At 42.5% G+C, this 16,537-nt stretch overlaps 1 protein-coding gene across 1 annotated transcript in view; it reads right to left on the bottom strand.

The window, feature by feature from the left end:
- LOC118789878 (attractin-like protein 1) overlaps window positions 1–16,537 on the bottom strand; it is a 177,415-nt gene that overhangs the window by 117,825 nt on the left and 43,053 nt on the right. Inside the window, exons 17-20 of the mRNA XM_036546598.1 lie at window positions 15,877–16,090; window positions 14,817–15,005; window positions 7,148–7,366; window positions 6,745–6,882 (exon numbers count right to left, since the gene is read on the bottom strand). Coding sequence (XP_036402491.1) covers window positions 6,745–6,882; window positions 7,148–7,366; window positions 14,817–15,005; window positions 15,877–16,090 — 760 coding nt within the window. The remainder of the gene's footprint in view (window positions 1–6,744; window positions 6,883–7,147; window positions 7,367–14,816; window positions 15,006–15,876; window positions 16,091–16,537) is intronic.

Raw genomic sequence — 16,537 nt, 5'->3', positions numbered from 1 at the left:
GACACATCTATCCAGAGCGACTCACATACAGCAGTTTACATTTTTATATGCTCCATGTTTCCAGTTATATTTACTGAAGCCATTCAAGTTTAACACCTTGCCCAAAGGAACAACAGCATTGCCCCCCTAGAGAATCAAACTGACAACCTTCAGGTTACAGGTCATGTTCCTTCGCTATATCACACTGCTACCCTTGTAAGACCCTTACTGCTGAAAAACAGCCCGCAGTGGAGCTGACAAGTTTGCAGACTTTCCCTGCTTTCCAACTGCCCTATCAAATCACTATTTCAATGTAATTTTTGTAAAGCTGCCAAAAGTGACAAGATGAATAAATATTTTATAAAAATAAATAAATTCTCAAGAGAAATGGCAAAAAATTCTCCCATTGGGAAGCGTATGTCCATCTGAATTCTGCTCAGGGTGGACATTTATCAATATTACACAGCGATTCTCTGCTGAGACATGAACAGCAGATGCACAGGCTGGTCTTATTTCACAAACTGGAGTCATTCTTCTTCTCAACTGATTATATTTTTCGAAAAGGACATGACACAACTGACTGAATATTTCAAATATGCAGGTACTTAACATTTTAGCCAAGTACTATAATAGTCTCAGAACATCACCTGGCATTCAGTACAATTCAATCGAGCAGTAGACATCAGAGGAGAGCTGAACTATTGAAAGTTGAGTCTGTCTGTAGAGTGATACCGTGTGGGAGCAACAAAGCCTAAAAGTCATAGTTACTCTGACATATCAGAGTTTCTGTCCCAGGTTTCTGTTGAGGGCAGGTGTGTGTTTTGCCCTTGGAGGAGTTCCAGGTCTGTGTGGAACAGCATGTTTTTGTCTCCTAGAGGTCTGGTGTGTGTTTGCCTTGGCATCAAAATGTAGGTCCCAGGGCAATAAAAAAAACTGGAGGGCTAAGATTAATACTGTGTGTGTGTGTGTGTGTGTGTGTGTGTGTGTGTGTGTGTGTGTGTGTGTGTGTACGCACTGGGAACTACAATGTAGGGAAGTACAATGTAGGGAAGTATTGTGAGAGCATTTCCGGGAATATTTTTATTTCTGCGTATCTGAATAAAGCAACCTTCATCAAAACGTATGCCAATCAAGATAAAACAAATGCAACAAAGAGACCTTAAAACAAGATCTGACAGAACATGATTAAATGCCACACATCTTCTGACAGAAGTCAGTTTAAAGGACACTGATTCTTCCTGTCATAAAAACAATGCTAAATCAATTACAAACATGCAAGGACTGCAGGAGCATTTAGTTCTGAAAACAAACCTCAAAATTATGCGCCCAAGATAAAACGCTAGTCTGACCAAACGAGCACAAGATAAGCACACTCTCATTAGCCATGTCAGCACAGATAATGCACACACTTTCTGTAAAATCAACGTAGTTACTAAATGTGGGAAATCCCTCAGTTGTTACACAAGAAGGTTCTGGATTAAGACAGTACCAGCATAAAGAGACATAAATCCCCAAACTGCAACTCAAGATCATATCTGCCATACTTCAGCAGCAACCTGTGCTGTGCCCCTCATTCTACAGCACTGAACAAGCCAGCACTCCTTATCCTTCAACACTGACCAACCATGCTATTGCATAATTTAGCAGTGACTAATTCCTTTCTACTCCACACCAAACTGCTTTTCACCTTTCAGTGGTCTTTCCCACATTTCAGGTAGACACATGGCTGTGGCCATATTGCCAGGCTAAAAGAGACTCACATGAGTGAACTGTGATGTGCACTACCTGATAAAACCCTTTCCATTCACTTTTTTTGGGAATAGAGAGGCAGTTTTGAAGTCATCAAGGACAGAAGAGAATGGATTAATCGACCCAACAACGGGGGTAAGCACATGGACCTTGTGGACAGTTTGCCTCTGTAAGCACTCCTGATAACATCAATTTTAACAGCTGTAAGCTTTTCCTTTCTTAAGCTCCATTGTTATACAAAGGCTGTGCAGCCATTTTTGTGGGAATTTGTTTGCAAGTTTGTGTGTATATGCATATATGTGTATGTGTGTGCTTGAAAGCGTGTGTGTGTGTGTGTGTGTGTGTGCGTGTGTGTGTGTGTGTGTGTGTGCGCGCGCGCGCGCACAACTTGTGCATATGATGTGTGATAGCGTTCTATTTTTGTCCCTTTTTATTTAATCCTGTAAGTAACCAATGCTGCTGGCTGACAGCAGCCATTGCTCATTTGAGGGAAACAAAGCTGTGTAGAGCTGGGCAATACTGAGGTATCAATAATTAAAGGCTCCACATACACCATCCTCTTGGAGAATTAATAATGTGTGCGAGAGGCTGGAACAGTGACTCATTAGAGGAATCTGAAAAGCTCTGCAGATCATAAAGGTGTATATCAAACCCACATAACAATACTCTCTCAGTAACATCCCTGGCCAGAAAAACAGAGCACTATGAGCTATAAAAAGCAGAGATGAAAATGATCACAATGTTGATATATTAGTACGCTGCTGAACCCAACAACTCTGGTGTGCCACTAACTCCTAGAGAATGCTAAAAACACGACTGTCACTTCTAATCAGTATGGACTCAGAGCCTAACACAGCAGATCCTCAGTTATGACTGCACTATAGAAATCCACAACAGGCCCTTCTGTCAGATGGGAAGAATCTCAGAGGCACTGGGTTGGAAGCATTTTGATGAGGGATGTGTTCTGATGAAGGACAGGACGTTCTCTCACCAGAGCCTTGCTCTGATGTGGGACATAATTCCTGTTGTTCCAGCTACCTGTAAATCTCTGCGGGTCAGTCAGAGTCACTAAGCATGGTATGACTGACAGAGCAGGCTACAGGCTAATACTACTCTGTGGGTCTGCAGCATCTGCTGGAAGGTTTACTGGGCAGACTTGGCGAAGAAGGTACAAACATTAATGATGGCAATGGAGAAACAATTAAGTGCGCACACACATATACCCACATATGCACACACAAGCGCGCGCACGCACACACACACACACACACACACACACACACACACACACACACACACAAAGTTAGAGAGGTTTGACCAGCACCAGGCTGGAGGGCTTACAGATGAAGCTGTCATTTTACAGGATTTGTTCCGCCATTCATGCCATTAACAGATTCCATCTGACCCCACGAAGGAGCTGTGCTCTGAAAAGTAGCAGGACTTACACGCTGCCACAGGCACATCGGCCCTGGGCCTCAATTCACACCCCAGCATGACACACCTGTATGTACAGCTTGTGGAGGGCCAGGGTGTCTGCCTGATGCACGTAGAAAAGAGAGGTCTAATGTGAGAATGAGTGTAGCAAAGTAAATGGCAAAGAATGTGAGAAGGAAAGGAGAAGCACAGCTGGAGACACACTATATCTGAAAGAGTCTCAGTCACTCAGCCTCATACACACAGACACACACAGACAGACAGACACACACACACACACACACATAGACACACATACACACCTACAAGACTCTCAGTCTGTAATGGAAATCTCGAGTCCCCAGCAGGGGAGTCCAGAATCCATGAATATTCTAATTGCCCTCCGCACAGCAGACTTCACACAGGGCCGGTGTGAGGGTGCATCAGGTAGGGGATGAAAGGAAATCGCCTGGATTTGGCTTGGTTGGACTCCCTGACCAGCACAGGCCCCCAGGCTGCCCGGCTGCCAGCTGCCTCTCCTGTGATTACAGCCCCTGTGTCAGTACGTCTGTCTGTATTAACTTCTACACTTTAATCCGGAGTAAGCGTGAGTTAGTCACAAAACATTACCATCATAAAATATCCACACCTTTTTTTAGTCATCAAAGTCAAAAAGTCACATTTGGGATGCTAACTTACACTACTAAAAATGGTAAATGTGAACATTATATTTTGTCTAGTTTTCACCCCATTTCCTCTTTTTCTAAGAGAGAAGCTGTGGTGGATGTACCTGCTTTATGAAGAGACTTTTATGTTCTCTGTCATTCTTACAGTGAGTTCAAACTGATTACAATTTTCTTCAAGTGACAGAAGTCCAGATAAACCAAAATCAAGTTATTTCGCATTCATAAAATATCAGAGTACTATAAACTGGTACAAGTCAGCCTGAATAGAATCTGAGGTTACTCTACTGATCTCAGGTCAGCCTGTGAGCTCTCTTTACATTTCCCCAGTGATTTCCCATTAAGTGTGTGAAATCTCTCTGCACTGTAACCACTGATCTCAGATCAGTCTGTGGAATCTCTACATCGCAGTTTACTTCATTGATCTCAGGTCAGTCTATGTAATCTCTCTGCATTTGCTCCACTGATCAGACATCAGTTTGTGGGATCTCTCTGTGTTTACTGTACTGACCTTATAGTTGTGATAAAGCCCTCCAGTTGTGTTGGACCCCCAAGTCGCAGAGAGGAAGGACAGGTAAATATTTAACAATCACTTTAATTTGGGTTCACAGTCAGATGGGTTTGCAGGAAGTGGGCTGACTGCAGGCCAACACATGCACCACATTTGAAAACTCCACAAGGTGAACCTGTCAGTCTTGATGGGTTTAGAGGTCTTATCTCATTTTAGAAAACGCCAAAGCCATACAGAGGCCTACAGCGTCTTGCTCCATTTGTACAAGGTCAGTCCTCAAACCATCAAATGCAATCCTCCGACGTTTCAAAGGACAAAACGTCCATCTTCCTAAAATTTCATTTTCATGATATTTCATTTTCAAGGACAGCTTTGTTCTGTGATATTTTTCTCCTTTGTGTTACGGACTCAATGCCCCTATTTTGCAAACACCACGTACACAAAAAAGATCTATACTACAGCTTGCTGAACCACTTTGAGAAATTCTCATTCTTTTTCCTAATCTACCACAGATCAGTGACTTAAAACCATTACAGTCAGGGTAAATCTCTCTGCAAAAGACTGTGCTGAACAAATGAAAAATGAAACGGCAGTTTTGTGCAGACTATCGGTCCATTAAACAAGCAGTGGTAAAAAGGTACAGTACAAACACCCTTCCAGAGTCAATACACTTTTTTTAAATGCAGCTGCATCACACCAGAGTGAAGGCGGGGGATTGTGTTTAACTGGAGTGAGGGAGGATGGTATGTGTGAGGAAGGGTGGTGTATTAAAATAGGTGTTAGGGAAAGGCTGTGTGGGTGTGCATTAAATAGGTCTAAGAGAAAGTGGTGTGTGTTACACAGGCTTGACGGAGGCAGTGTGATGCTCTTGTGTCCAAGAGTGAAACAGAGGGTCACATTCATCCCATCTATTCCACACTACAGACATCTACAAAACACCAAAAGGCTTCACTCGACATCAGAACTATGAACTACTAGTGAGAATTACATCAGAATTACATCAGAACTACTAGTGAGAATTATTAAGTGTTAACTATTAAGTGATAACTATTAAGATTCACAAGCAAAATCTCAAAGGTGCATCTGACAGCCAGAAAACCATGATCTGACTTGCCCTCCCCCTGTTCCTGGCCCTGTCCTTTACTCAGTTTCATTCTCTATCTCATTCTGTTATGCTTGTCCAGTTCCGAGTTTGACTCTAGACCTCTCGCTGTTCCCCCTGCCCCTTTCGCCAGTTTCACCCTATTTCTCCCTGCTATGTTGGTTCAGGATCTAATCGCCCTCAGACAGCACATCCATAAACATCTGCCCTGTTAAGTTTAGGCACATTTCTACACGTCAGCATTCAGCATTCAGCTGGGGGACAGTCTCCCCTAACGCAAATGAGCTGACGAATCATTATGAATGCAGCGTGCGGTAGAGAAGAGATTTGCTGGTGGCTACACATGGTTGTAGGAACTTGGGGGAAAAACCTGTTTGTTTACTTAAGCCACAAAATAGTATTAAGTGCAACCATTTTGTATTTTCCATGGATGTTCGGAACTTGACACGGTATATTTGACATGGAATTTTTGTTTGTTCTAATTCAGCCACAGTTACAAGGTTGCCAAGGTTATTTTCATTCATCACTGCTGTACAGCTGGCTAGCTACAACTGGCTGTTTAGCATCTTGATCTAGCATATGTGTTGAATCCTTTAAACAGGCAAACCAAGGCAAAGTGACAACTGAGCTGGATGACTTCAGTCAAGCAGCAGCAGTCAGCATAGACTGCACAATAGAGCAGTTATGTGCTTGTCAACAATCATCTAGGTCCATAAAGTCACCATTCATTTCTTTATCCTCTTTAGGTGATGGCCTCTTTGCTCAAATGCCTTGTTTATGGTTCTGCCTCCTTCTTCAAATGCAGACACACTCAAACACAAGCTCATACACGCATACAAACACATAGTTCGCCCTTTCACACATCACATCTATACTCGCAGTGAGGTGGCTTAGCCTTGAGGGAAGGTTGTAACACCACATCTCTTGAGAGAGGTGTCCTCACAATTGATTCAGCCCCATTAAATTGGACCCAAGAGACTCTGGCATACAGGAGATAAAGGACTCAAAGCAAACTGTATGACAACATAAAAAAATAAATGAAGGATGAATTACATGCATTTCTTTCTACAATGATAAGAAAACAGAACTCACATGACAGGCAAGCAACACAGACTAAAACCTTCAACCTTACCCCCATACAAAACATCAATTGTATATTTTGTTAACAGATTTACAGGTATTGTGTATTGTAGTGAAAGCCAAAACTGCTCAAGCAAACAGCACTGTGGCCTACATCATTGTAATGCCCAGTTACTGCCTGCCCCCTGTCAGCCACTCAAGAACACCACATAGGCTGCTGTACTAACCTTGGCACCGCCCGCCATTGGTAGGGTCTCCATAGTAACCAGGCATGCACGTCTGGCAGTGTTGTCCGGTGGTCAAGTTCCTGCAGTGCTCACACACACTGCCATTTACACAGATGCTGTGACCATTACACTGGCACGCTGGAACACAAGGGCACAGGACCAATTAGGTGACACCATGCCAAATTTGTGTCAGTTCACAGCAAATCAATTTATAGCAGACAGGTCTACCATAAAAAGCCCAAACCGGTCTGGTTTCATTAATGACCCGAGCCTACAATCATCGGCATAAAGGGTATGTGTCATTTGTGCCTGCACATCCGTAGGCCTGTGGCTGTGTGATTCTGTGCATGTGCGTATCTAAGTCCATAACTTCGCGTGGATGTGCATGTGTATACACACTCACCGGGACAGTTGATGAAGGCCCACTCGTAGCCCCGTTCTCGAGGACACAGCCCAGGCTCCAGCACCATGTCTCGGCCCTGCTTGGGTGTGCTCCGCATGGGCCCGCGGTATGAGCCCTCCATGCACTGGCCTCTACCTGTGTTACTGGGGTCACTGCACCAGCCGCAGTCCGGCTGCTCCAAACACTGAGCACACGTGCGCAAGCCAGAGCAGTTCTGAGCTGCAGAGAGAGGAAGACGGAGAAAGGGAAGGAGAGAGTGAGAGAGAAAGAGGTTTAAAGGGAGAAAGAGAGAGAAGACATGTCACACATTTATGCTTCCACAGTGTTCAGCTTAGCTGCTACCGACCATTTTAACCACTTCAATTATTTTCACACTCCATATCACACTAAAAATGAAAATGACAACACCTGGGGTTAATTGAATCTTTTAAATGAGTAAATGTGAGCAAAGAAAGAGCAACATTATGCCTCTCTGTATGACAATATGGAACATTCAATGCCTGAGCTCTGCCGCTTTTGGGCTGAAGGACACAGGTCTGGAGCTCCTTTACAGGATAAAGGTCTAAGATCATCCACCTAGTGTGGGGAATACTGTGGCCTTCCACTGTCCCCTAAGCTGAAAAAAAAATCATCTTCAACTAAAACACCTGTAATTAATTGGGGATCCTTGAGGTATCTTAATCTGTCATAAATCAGAGTTAACCAAATTCATATCAGTAATTACAAAACAGACTCCCATGTCTGGATGAAAATTAGCAAAGAACTATTAAGGATAAAAAAGACTGTGAAAAAACCCTCTGTGAATTTTATATCTCCTTTCATATTCAGCATGTTCCTGCATGAGGAGGAGATATTTCCAAATCTCCACACAGAAATCTGCCATTTCCAGAGCCAGAGGAATGTGCTTATCTGTTGGGACTAGAACACCCAGGCAGGCCCACAGCCTGACTTGATTAGCGCATAAGGGGACAAGCACATTTTTGGAGACAATTTATTTAACACATTTTTTTGATTTGCCAGATAAATGTCTGAAATTGAGATAAATAAAAATGGAATACATTTATTGCAGTTTTGTCACAGTCTGGGTGTACACATTGTTACACACAGGATACTAGGGGACTACACAATCACAGCTCACCTCTTGAAAACAGTACTGCTGAACAAACCTAGATTCTTTCTCTTTAGCATGTTCACTGTAAAGCTACTAAGCCTCTGTATGATTATAGTCAAAACTCTAGTTCTAAAAAGCAATAACAAAAACTGTTCCCCCATAATTAAAATGTATCATCACATCCGAAAAACCTTCGCAACCTCACCTAGTAGTCCCTTCTCCAAAAAGATCAGTCATCTTTTTCAACTTTCTTTTCCACCCTTGCCCTAGAGTAGTGGAATGAACTTCCTTCAACTGCCAGAACAGCAGGGATACTGTCCTTTTTCTGGTGAGGACTCAAAATCCACCTATTCATGCTACACTTGGGCTCTCCGAGCTCCCCTCCCCTAACATTGTAATACAAGCCATTGGTTGTAAAACGGATCACGATCTGTGCATAGAGAATAAAGACCTGGCGGCACTTCAAGCCATTTTGCTGCAGCATAGTGTCAGTGTGTTGTGGCAATGTGTATATGTGTTGTGGCAATACAAACCTGTGGCAGTGCAGATCTGTTGGCTGGAATTTGGTGGTAACAGTTTAGGGTGGTACTGTTTCCTACAATGGCACTACATTTCAACAATGGCACTAATGATTCAGTATCCATGTGGCTAATTGCCTACCCTACTGAAAGCACTTCTTGTAAATCACTCTGGATAAAAATGAATAAATGTAAATGTAAAACAAAAGCAGAGAAGCCAACAAAAACAAGATTTATGGCTTTCTAATGGTAAGACACTCGATCAATAAAGGCACAATGAAGAACACTGAGGCTAAAAATAAAGCAATATAAACCTCTGTGACATTACAGCCTTAGGTCAAAATGAAAAATGGTACTGTATAGCCAAACTATATCGCAAAAACTGAAATTACATTACCTATTGGAACATACACACAATTACAAGTCAAATCACAGTTATAGAAGGCCCTAAAAAGACACTTCTCTGTAGAAAATTACCTGTGAAAATATAATCACACTCTGAAAAGACAAGTCTGACAAAGTAAAGACTTGGTGAACCTAGCAACTAAGACTGACCAACACAGTAGAGCCTGGATAGCCACAGAGGACAGGCTATGCAGTCTACAAGAGGTTGAAAAATGTGAGAAGTACAGCAGGGAGATACTTCCCTAAAATAATACGGATGAATACAGATGAATCTACAATTCTCTGTCATACAGAATATAGACATTGCCCATCCTCTTTGGAGAGGACCCAGGCTGTGCACTGCTAGCAGCTTGGTTTACTGTTACCTGCAAAACTGCACTGGCAAGGACCCTGCAATTTCATGTAACAACCCTTTTTATATATTACTCCTTTATATCCCGTTTTACAAAAATGTTTTATTTTAATTGAATATCTTAATAATTACCTGCATTGTAAATTAATTTAGTTTTTGTTTTCCTCTGACTTTGTTTCCTCTGTTTGACATGTATATGCTCTGGCACCATGAATGTGTTCAGCATGTTAATAAAGCAAATTGATACTGAAAACTAAACTAAGAGAGAGAGCAAGAGACAGGCAGATAGGGAGAGAAAAGCACAGGGAAGGAGGGAGATGGCATGGGAGAGATGAAGGGTACATTGTATGTCCTTTCTGATATGAGATTTTCAGTGGGTGGATACTTCTTCTCTACAAACACAGTCCAAATAAGAAATCTAGAGTGGAAATAAGCATGAAAATATTTCTTGATAAAAATAAGATCAGGTTGTTGAGTATGGAAAATTCAATGTAGTGTTTTATTTCTGCTATAGAGAGAAAAAAGAAAAAAAAATCAAATTCAAACTAACAAGAAAAAGTGGATACCTTTGTCTACAAATAATCAGATGGTTCATGAAGATAATTCTCATAGGGGCCTGTGAAGGGTCATATATACCCTACAGCATCACTATTAATATTGCCTTCAGTATTATTATTGTTATTATTCACATCTGCATTAGCCTCTGCAGGTAGCAACAAAGCCACTGAGGATCACAATCAAAGGGAAATCAGAATGTTTTGTGATTTGTCTGAAAGCTATGACAGAAAAGGAGGAGATATGAGTCTGAATATTCAGCAGGTTTGCCACAGCAATGCCCTCATTCTTCAAAACAAGTCACATGGATTTGTGGAAACAAATACAGCTAAAAACCATGCCATGAACTGTCCAAACCAGAGCAAATGGTCATTCTCCAGGTTACCTGATTCAGATTCATTCTCGGGGGTTAACTGGGGGAAAGATTCCAAAGTAAGCAGCAAGTGAATGGCTCCATTACTTCAGAGCCATGACCAACACATCATAATGATTGGGATACTTCCTGCAGGGAAGCTGTACTTACAGGGGTGAATAGACATACAAGGATAAATGCCTTGCAAGTACACATGTCTCAGGTGGGTGGGTTTTTGATGCCTGTGTCTCTCAAATAGTCACCCAACAGCTATGTAAAGGGGTGATTACACGTGGGCCAGGCTCAGAGAAGCACTCTATTCTAGAGTGAGTAAACCCACTCTCATTTGAAGTGGAAAAAATAACTCAGTGATATCCCTAAATGCATTTACTCACCACTGTCCTCTGATAACACAAATTTATGATAATGCACATTTAGCCGATGCTGCTCACAGGAAATACATTACTATACAAAGCTGCTCTTTAGTAGAGCATGTTTACACACACTGTTGTTCTGAGAAAATACAGGCTTTCACTGTGCGTTAACGTGTTTCTATGCAGCGCTGCTCCATGCACTTTGCCTTTCAGTGCATCACAGATGGTCTTAATTAACTCAAAGTTTCTTCTTTCTGTTGAACTCATCCACAGAATTGTGATTCATTTTCACTTTCCACTGCTCTGAGGAACAGAAAGTTCTATTTTCTAATTACTAACGCAGTGGGTTCTGTTCTGTCTCAGCATGACAGAAATATTTATGAAACAGTGAATTAACGCTGCCCCGAGTGCACTCCTCCCATCTTTTGTAGGTTTTCAGATTTATTTACTTCACCGCTAATACCGGAACGCAGAGGCTCACATTTGACTGCAGTGGCCCACACAGGATGACGGGCTCTGGAGCCGGGTTTCACCCAACACATCTATTTACACACATCCTACCCACCTACCCAACAGAACTGAAAACACACAGAGGAACGTGCCTGTGTGTGTGTGCGTGTGTATGTGTGTGTGTGTCAGAGAAAGAGAGAGAGAGGAAAAAAGAGAGCATGTGCACCTGATTGTGTATGAAAAGGAAAGAGCATGTAAATGTGTGTTTATGCAAATGTGTGTTTGTTTAGGGTTTTTGTGGAAATAAATTGACTATTACATTTCCATTTTGAACAATCCGATCTCTGAGTCAGCGGCTCCCCACATAGTGCGATTCACTCTCGGACCGTCTGCTGTCAACAGGGCGAGTGGATGAACGTATGGAGGTGTCATTAAGGTTAATGTGGCCGAACACTCCCGCAGCGCGCCAAGCAGTGGGATGGTCTATTGTTCAGGATCACTACAAAATGAGCAGTACTCTTGTCAGCCGGCACCAGATGGAGGATTTCTGGAATACATATGATCAACTATGGGGCAGAGCAAACCAAAGCCAGATTCAAAAGACTTCATGATTTAATGTTAATCTATCTGCACACTGGCTGTTCAAACCTTCCTATATTCTTGTGACAGGCAATTTAATTTTACTGTGGCCTACCTTTCACTGTGTGTTTTTAGACTTTATCTAAATAACAAGTCTTTAAACATATTTCTGATATTCTGCATTGATATTGCAAAATAAAAGATATGACCTGATCCCCCAACCACCACTGCTATATTGCTTTAAACTGCAGACATATTATCTGAACATATGTGCAAGCCACCATTTCAAAAAGATGCTTGCTATGCATTTCAACTACCTCACGCATAACTCTCAAAAAAAAAAAAATGGAGCCTGCCACAAAAATATATGTTGAAGGGGGGAAGGTAAAAGCAATTTTAGACTACCACAGAGAACAGGAAGCAGGCACTGTTCTAATTACATTTTTAAATGTGACCTTCAATCTGACGGGCCCATCTCAGGAGCGGCTGGAGCCACACTGCATTAGAGGGACACTCTCCCACAGCTGCCAAAGTCACTGCCCCGCGCTCCCGCTTTCAGCATAAACACATCCTGTGGCTACAGGAGAAAAGGGACTTTAGTCCCCGCTATGCCAGCTGTGTCACCCTCTGACCCTGAAACAAATAACAATCATGGAACAAAAGAGCAAAATTTGCAGCAGTGTGGTGTGGTGGTAACAAGCAAGGCTCATAAGCCAATGATTGTCCATCTCAGTCCAAGGTGAGCTATTGCTGTTGCAACCTTGGCATATGTAAATATTCAAGCATATATGTAAGCTATACAGGCTGCTTTGGATAGGAGTATGTGCTAAGTGATTACAGTGTAATGATCTGAAGTTCCACATGAAAAACTACACAGAAAGAAAATCCAACAAAGTTTAACCCTATAACAGCAAATTACAAGCCATCCTGGGATGTACTATATTCTATGTGTTTCACCTCCTTTGGGGGTGTCAGGTTCTTCTACGCTGACTAAAAGTCTTACGCTTAGCAGGCCATGAACCCCTGTGGTTTGGAGTGAAAATAGTTAAAACATGAAGTGCCACAAGGTACTGTTCTTGGTCCTCTTCCTCCGCCACTGCTTTCTTCCTTTTCCTGTTATCCTTTGGACAGTGGGGAGAGTGTCTGTTGGGCATTTCTTCTAAACCTACAAAGTTCAAGGTCTTGATGTATTGTCTGACCGTGATCACTCTTTGGAATGTCAGAGAAAAACATTCAGTGTGTCCTTTCTTCGTCTTAGAAACAATGCAAAAATAAGAAGAGACAGTCCAGTCTGAGCTGTTGCTGCCTGTGTGAAAGCTAGGAACCAATTCTTCTGTTACTGATTTCACTGGAGACATTGTGCAAATAGACATTTTAGACAACATTTAGATTTAGGGCTCTGCAAAGGTTCTGCACTGATTTCATTCCCATTTCCACTTTCGCCAGTGTTCTTTTCTCCTCTCCTGTTCACTGTCTGCCTCTTGGTAATGATCAGTGCTGTTAGATTTGCACTTTCTTGTCGTGATGACTAAATGCAAACAACAAAAAATATATCAGTAAAAATGAGATATTCCCTGATTTGATGAAAATTGATTGTACAAACTGCACTTGTACAAGTGCATAAAAGTACACTGAAAAAATTTAAACAAGAAGTGAAATTACAAAAAAAAACACTTTCACCGAAACATTTCAAATTGTTTACAGTAAAATGGGCAGAAAATGAATACATATTTCATTCACCTCAAAAGCTAAGAGTCTGAAGAAACTAATATTAAATAAGCATATTGATTGTTACCATACAGTGTGGGAATAAAAAACAGTTAATATCCATTTTGACTGAAGCCCTACTCCCTGAATGAAGGTCAGAGATGCTGCTCGGTGGCTTTGAGCAAACAGCTATGCCCTTCATGAAAGAAATATTAATAGGATGCTTATTGTAATCAGAAATATTTTAGTGGCATGTATTTCCTCCAGAGGCTAATTTTTTTGAATTGAATAAATGAATTGGAAAGTGATCTTTAATCTAATTATATTCTGAAGCACATAAACATATACTGAATGCATTTGCACATTACATAAAAAAATAATTTCAGAAAAGAATTGAGAATGAGCTCCCATTCTGAATGTAAAATCTGTGACATCTACAACTCCCTCCCAGGCAGGTAGGACACTGTTACATTAAATATTGTAAAAACCACACAGGTTGCACTCATTGATTGAACCTTGGATGAAAGTTTTCTAATATCTTACTGATAAATCTTGAGCATTTTCTTACTTGCAAACGCCGAATTGTCCCCAATGCCCTCGCGAATCTATCAGTTCAGGAAGAAACATTACAACCCCCAATCTAATGATCTCCTGAGTCTTTTTTAAATGGGAAGGAACACAAATAATGCCTGTACTTTCCATCGAGTCAGACAGACGTCAATACAGTATAGATTTTCTGAAATAAACCGTCTCTGCTATAAAAGCTGCAGTACAGCATGTCTGTTGCTGTGTCAGTGGTGTCTTGTCAGTACCTTGAAGCATGATTGAAAACAACATTAAAGGTTCATGTTACAGCTTCTGTAACATGCCATTACCTTCAGGGTTAACACTTTTAAAATTCAAAAAACAAAAACAGACTGCAGTATGACTACTCCTGTGTGACATGCCACACCCTCCCTGTTCCAAAAGGAACTGAGCTTTCCCACAATACCTCCCAAACCAGAGCAAAAAAAAAAACATCACTCATTCTTCATCAGTTCATTGTACAATCAGTTCATTGTATTCATGCTGTGAAGCTCTGGCCATATTTCCAGCTCTCCCTGGACCTGTAGACTTCATAACATACCCCCTTTCAGCTGAGCGAATCCAGGTCAGAGACAGGTCTGTGGTCAGATACACTTCTCACATCACCCAAGCAGATTGAGGTCACATACAGGTCTCAGGTCAGATATGGACCTTGGGTCAGATACTGAAATGGATACTCACGCATGCAGTCCCCAGTCTGCCACTCGAGGCACTGGCCATAGGGGAAGGAGATGACATAGGCGTTGGAGTCCACGCAGCGCTTGGTGCTGCTGCACCACATGCACTCCATGGCCTGGCTGGTGCAGTTGCTGCAGGAGGTGCGCAGGGAGCAGGGCGTCTTACACGGCCGGGCATTCTGATTGGGGCTCACTGCGGACAGGAAACATGATAAACATTTCAACAACGTTCTCAGAATACTGGGTATGGATCTGAAAACAGCCCGCAGTTTTGTATGACAGCAGGAAGGTGCTTTGTTCATGTGATGTACGTAGCTCAAGGGTAAAAAACCCGTGCCTCATTTGCGATTCACACACACAACCTTATGGATGAAGTTCAGCTCCACAACAACAAGGCAATACTGCCATCTACTCAACAGCTATGAAGTCTGAATCTCAGTAGAAAATACTGAGTCAAGGGCGATAAGAAGCAAGGATTTGTGAGTCAGCCCCAAATTAGCAAGGGCTGGTGGCCTGAGCAGGCGAGGAAGCGTGCGTGTGTGTGTGTGTGTGTGTGTGTGTCTGTGTCTGTGTGTGTGCGCAGAGTTAGAAGTGGGAACACAGGCAATAACTACAACACGTACTTAAAACTCCTCCTCCTTTGACCCTGTATTTCTACATAACATTACAGTTTTACCTGGATTTTGGTTAGAGCACTGGACATACAGTCAGGAAAATACAACAGAAAAAAAATATCTAAAAAGAACCCTCTCTCTTAAAAACGAGGAACCCTCCACACCTAGGTATTGTGTCATTGTGTACTTAACAACTCTGTGAGAGACAGAGAAATAGAGCAGGGGAGAGAGCAACAGCGGGAGACTGCCTGTGAAGTTCACCAGGAATAGGGAGAGAGGGATGGGTCAGGGCATTGGACTGTCAAATATGAGAGAGGGTTTCGTGTTGGTGTGTTGGGGTTTCAGAGCGTGGGTGTGTGTGTTGGGGTGCCAGGTCATCAGAGAGGATTTTGTGTTAGGAGTATTGCGGTACAGGAGCATGCCTGGTGTCAGGGTGCCGGAGCATCTCACCAACTGGTTTCTCGCAGATGAGTCCCTCAGTGGTGGCGGTGCAGGGATTAGCCTTCAGGCCCGACACCTCCGCTCGATCCAGATAGGCGCAGAAGCCCGAGTCACTGGGCTCCCCTGGGAGCCACTGCAGGGAGGTGTTAGTGAAGGGGGAGGTGTCCTCCCACCCCCAGTATGACACGTTTATCTTCCGCAGCCCCACCCACGGAGATATCTTCTGCAGAGAGAAGGACGGGGGGCACAGTGGATGGAAGGTGAGTGCAACTCACATTTTGTCTTACACTACACCTGGGAGGGAAGGATTTCTGAAAGAGTAGACAGGTAAATATTTATGCAGGCCATCGTTATGATATATTAAATAACCTGGAAGTGCATTGGTGGCAATCCAGGAAGTCCACACACACAATTAAAGTCTGGAATATGAGCCAGCAGGCATACCACGTTTACTCTTTCCTGCCTGATGGCTGAAACTAAGTGGGTCTGGGTTTGGTTAGCGCTCAGATTGGGGGACCCCCTGGGAGAACCAGCTTTCTGCTGGAAGTGGTGATAGATGAGTCATCCCCTCTGTTGCAGTAAAGCACTATGAGATGAAAGGCCACATATATATATGCAAACCTGATTATCTTTCTAAATGAAGGTGATGCACTGATATTGATGCATTTCA

Source organism: Megalops cyprinoides, chromosome 15, assembly GCF_013368585.1.
Source record: "Megalops cyprinoides isolate fMegCyp1 chromosome 15, fMegCyp1.pri, whole genome shotgun sequence".
Lineage (NCBI taxonomy): Eukaryota > Metazoa > Chordata > Actinopteri > Elopiformes > Megalopidae > Megalops > Megalops cyprinoides.
Note: the sequence above shows the minus strand (reverse complement) of the source record. Positions and strands in the feature narration are given on the sequence as shown.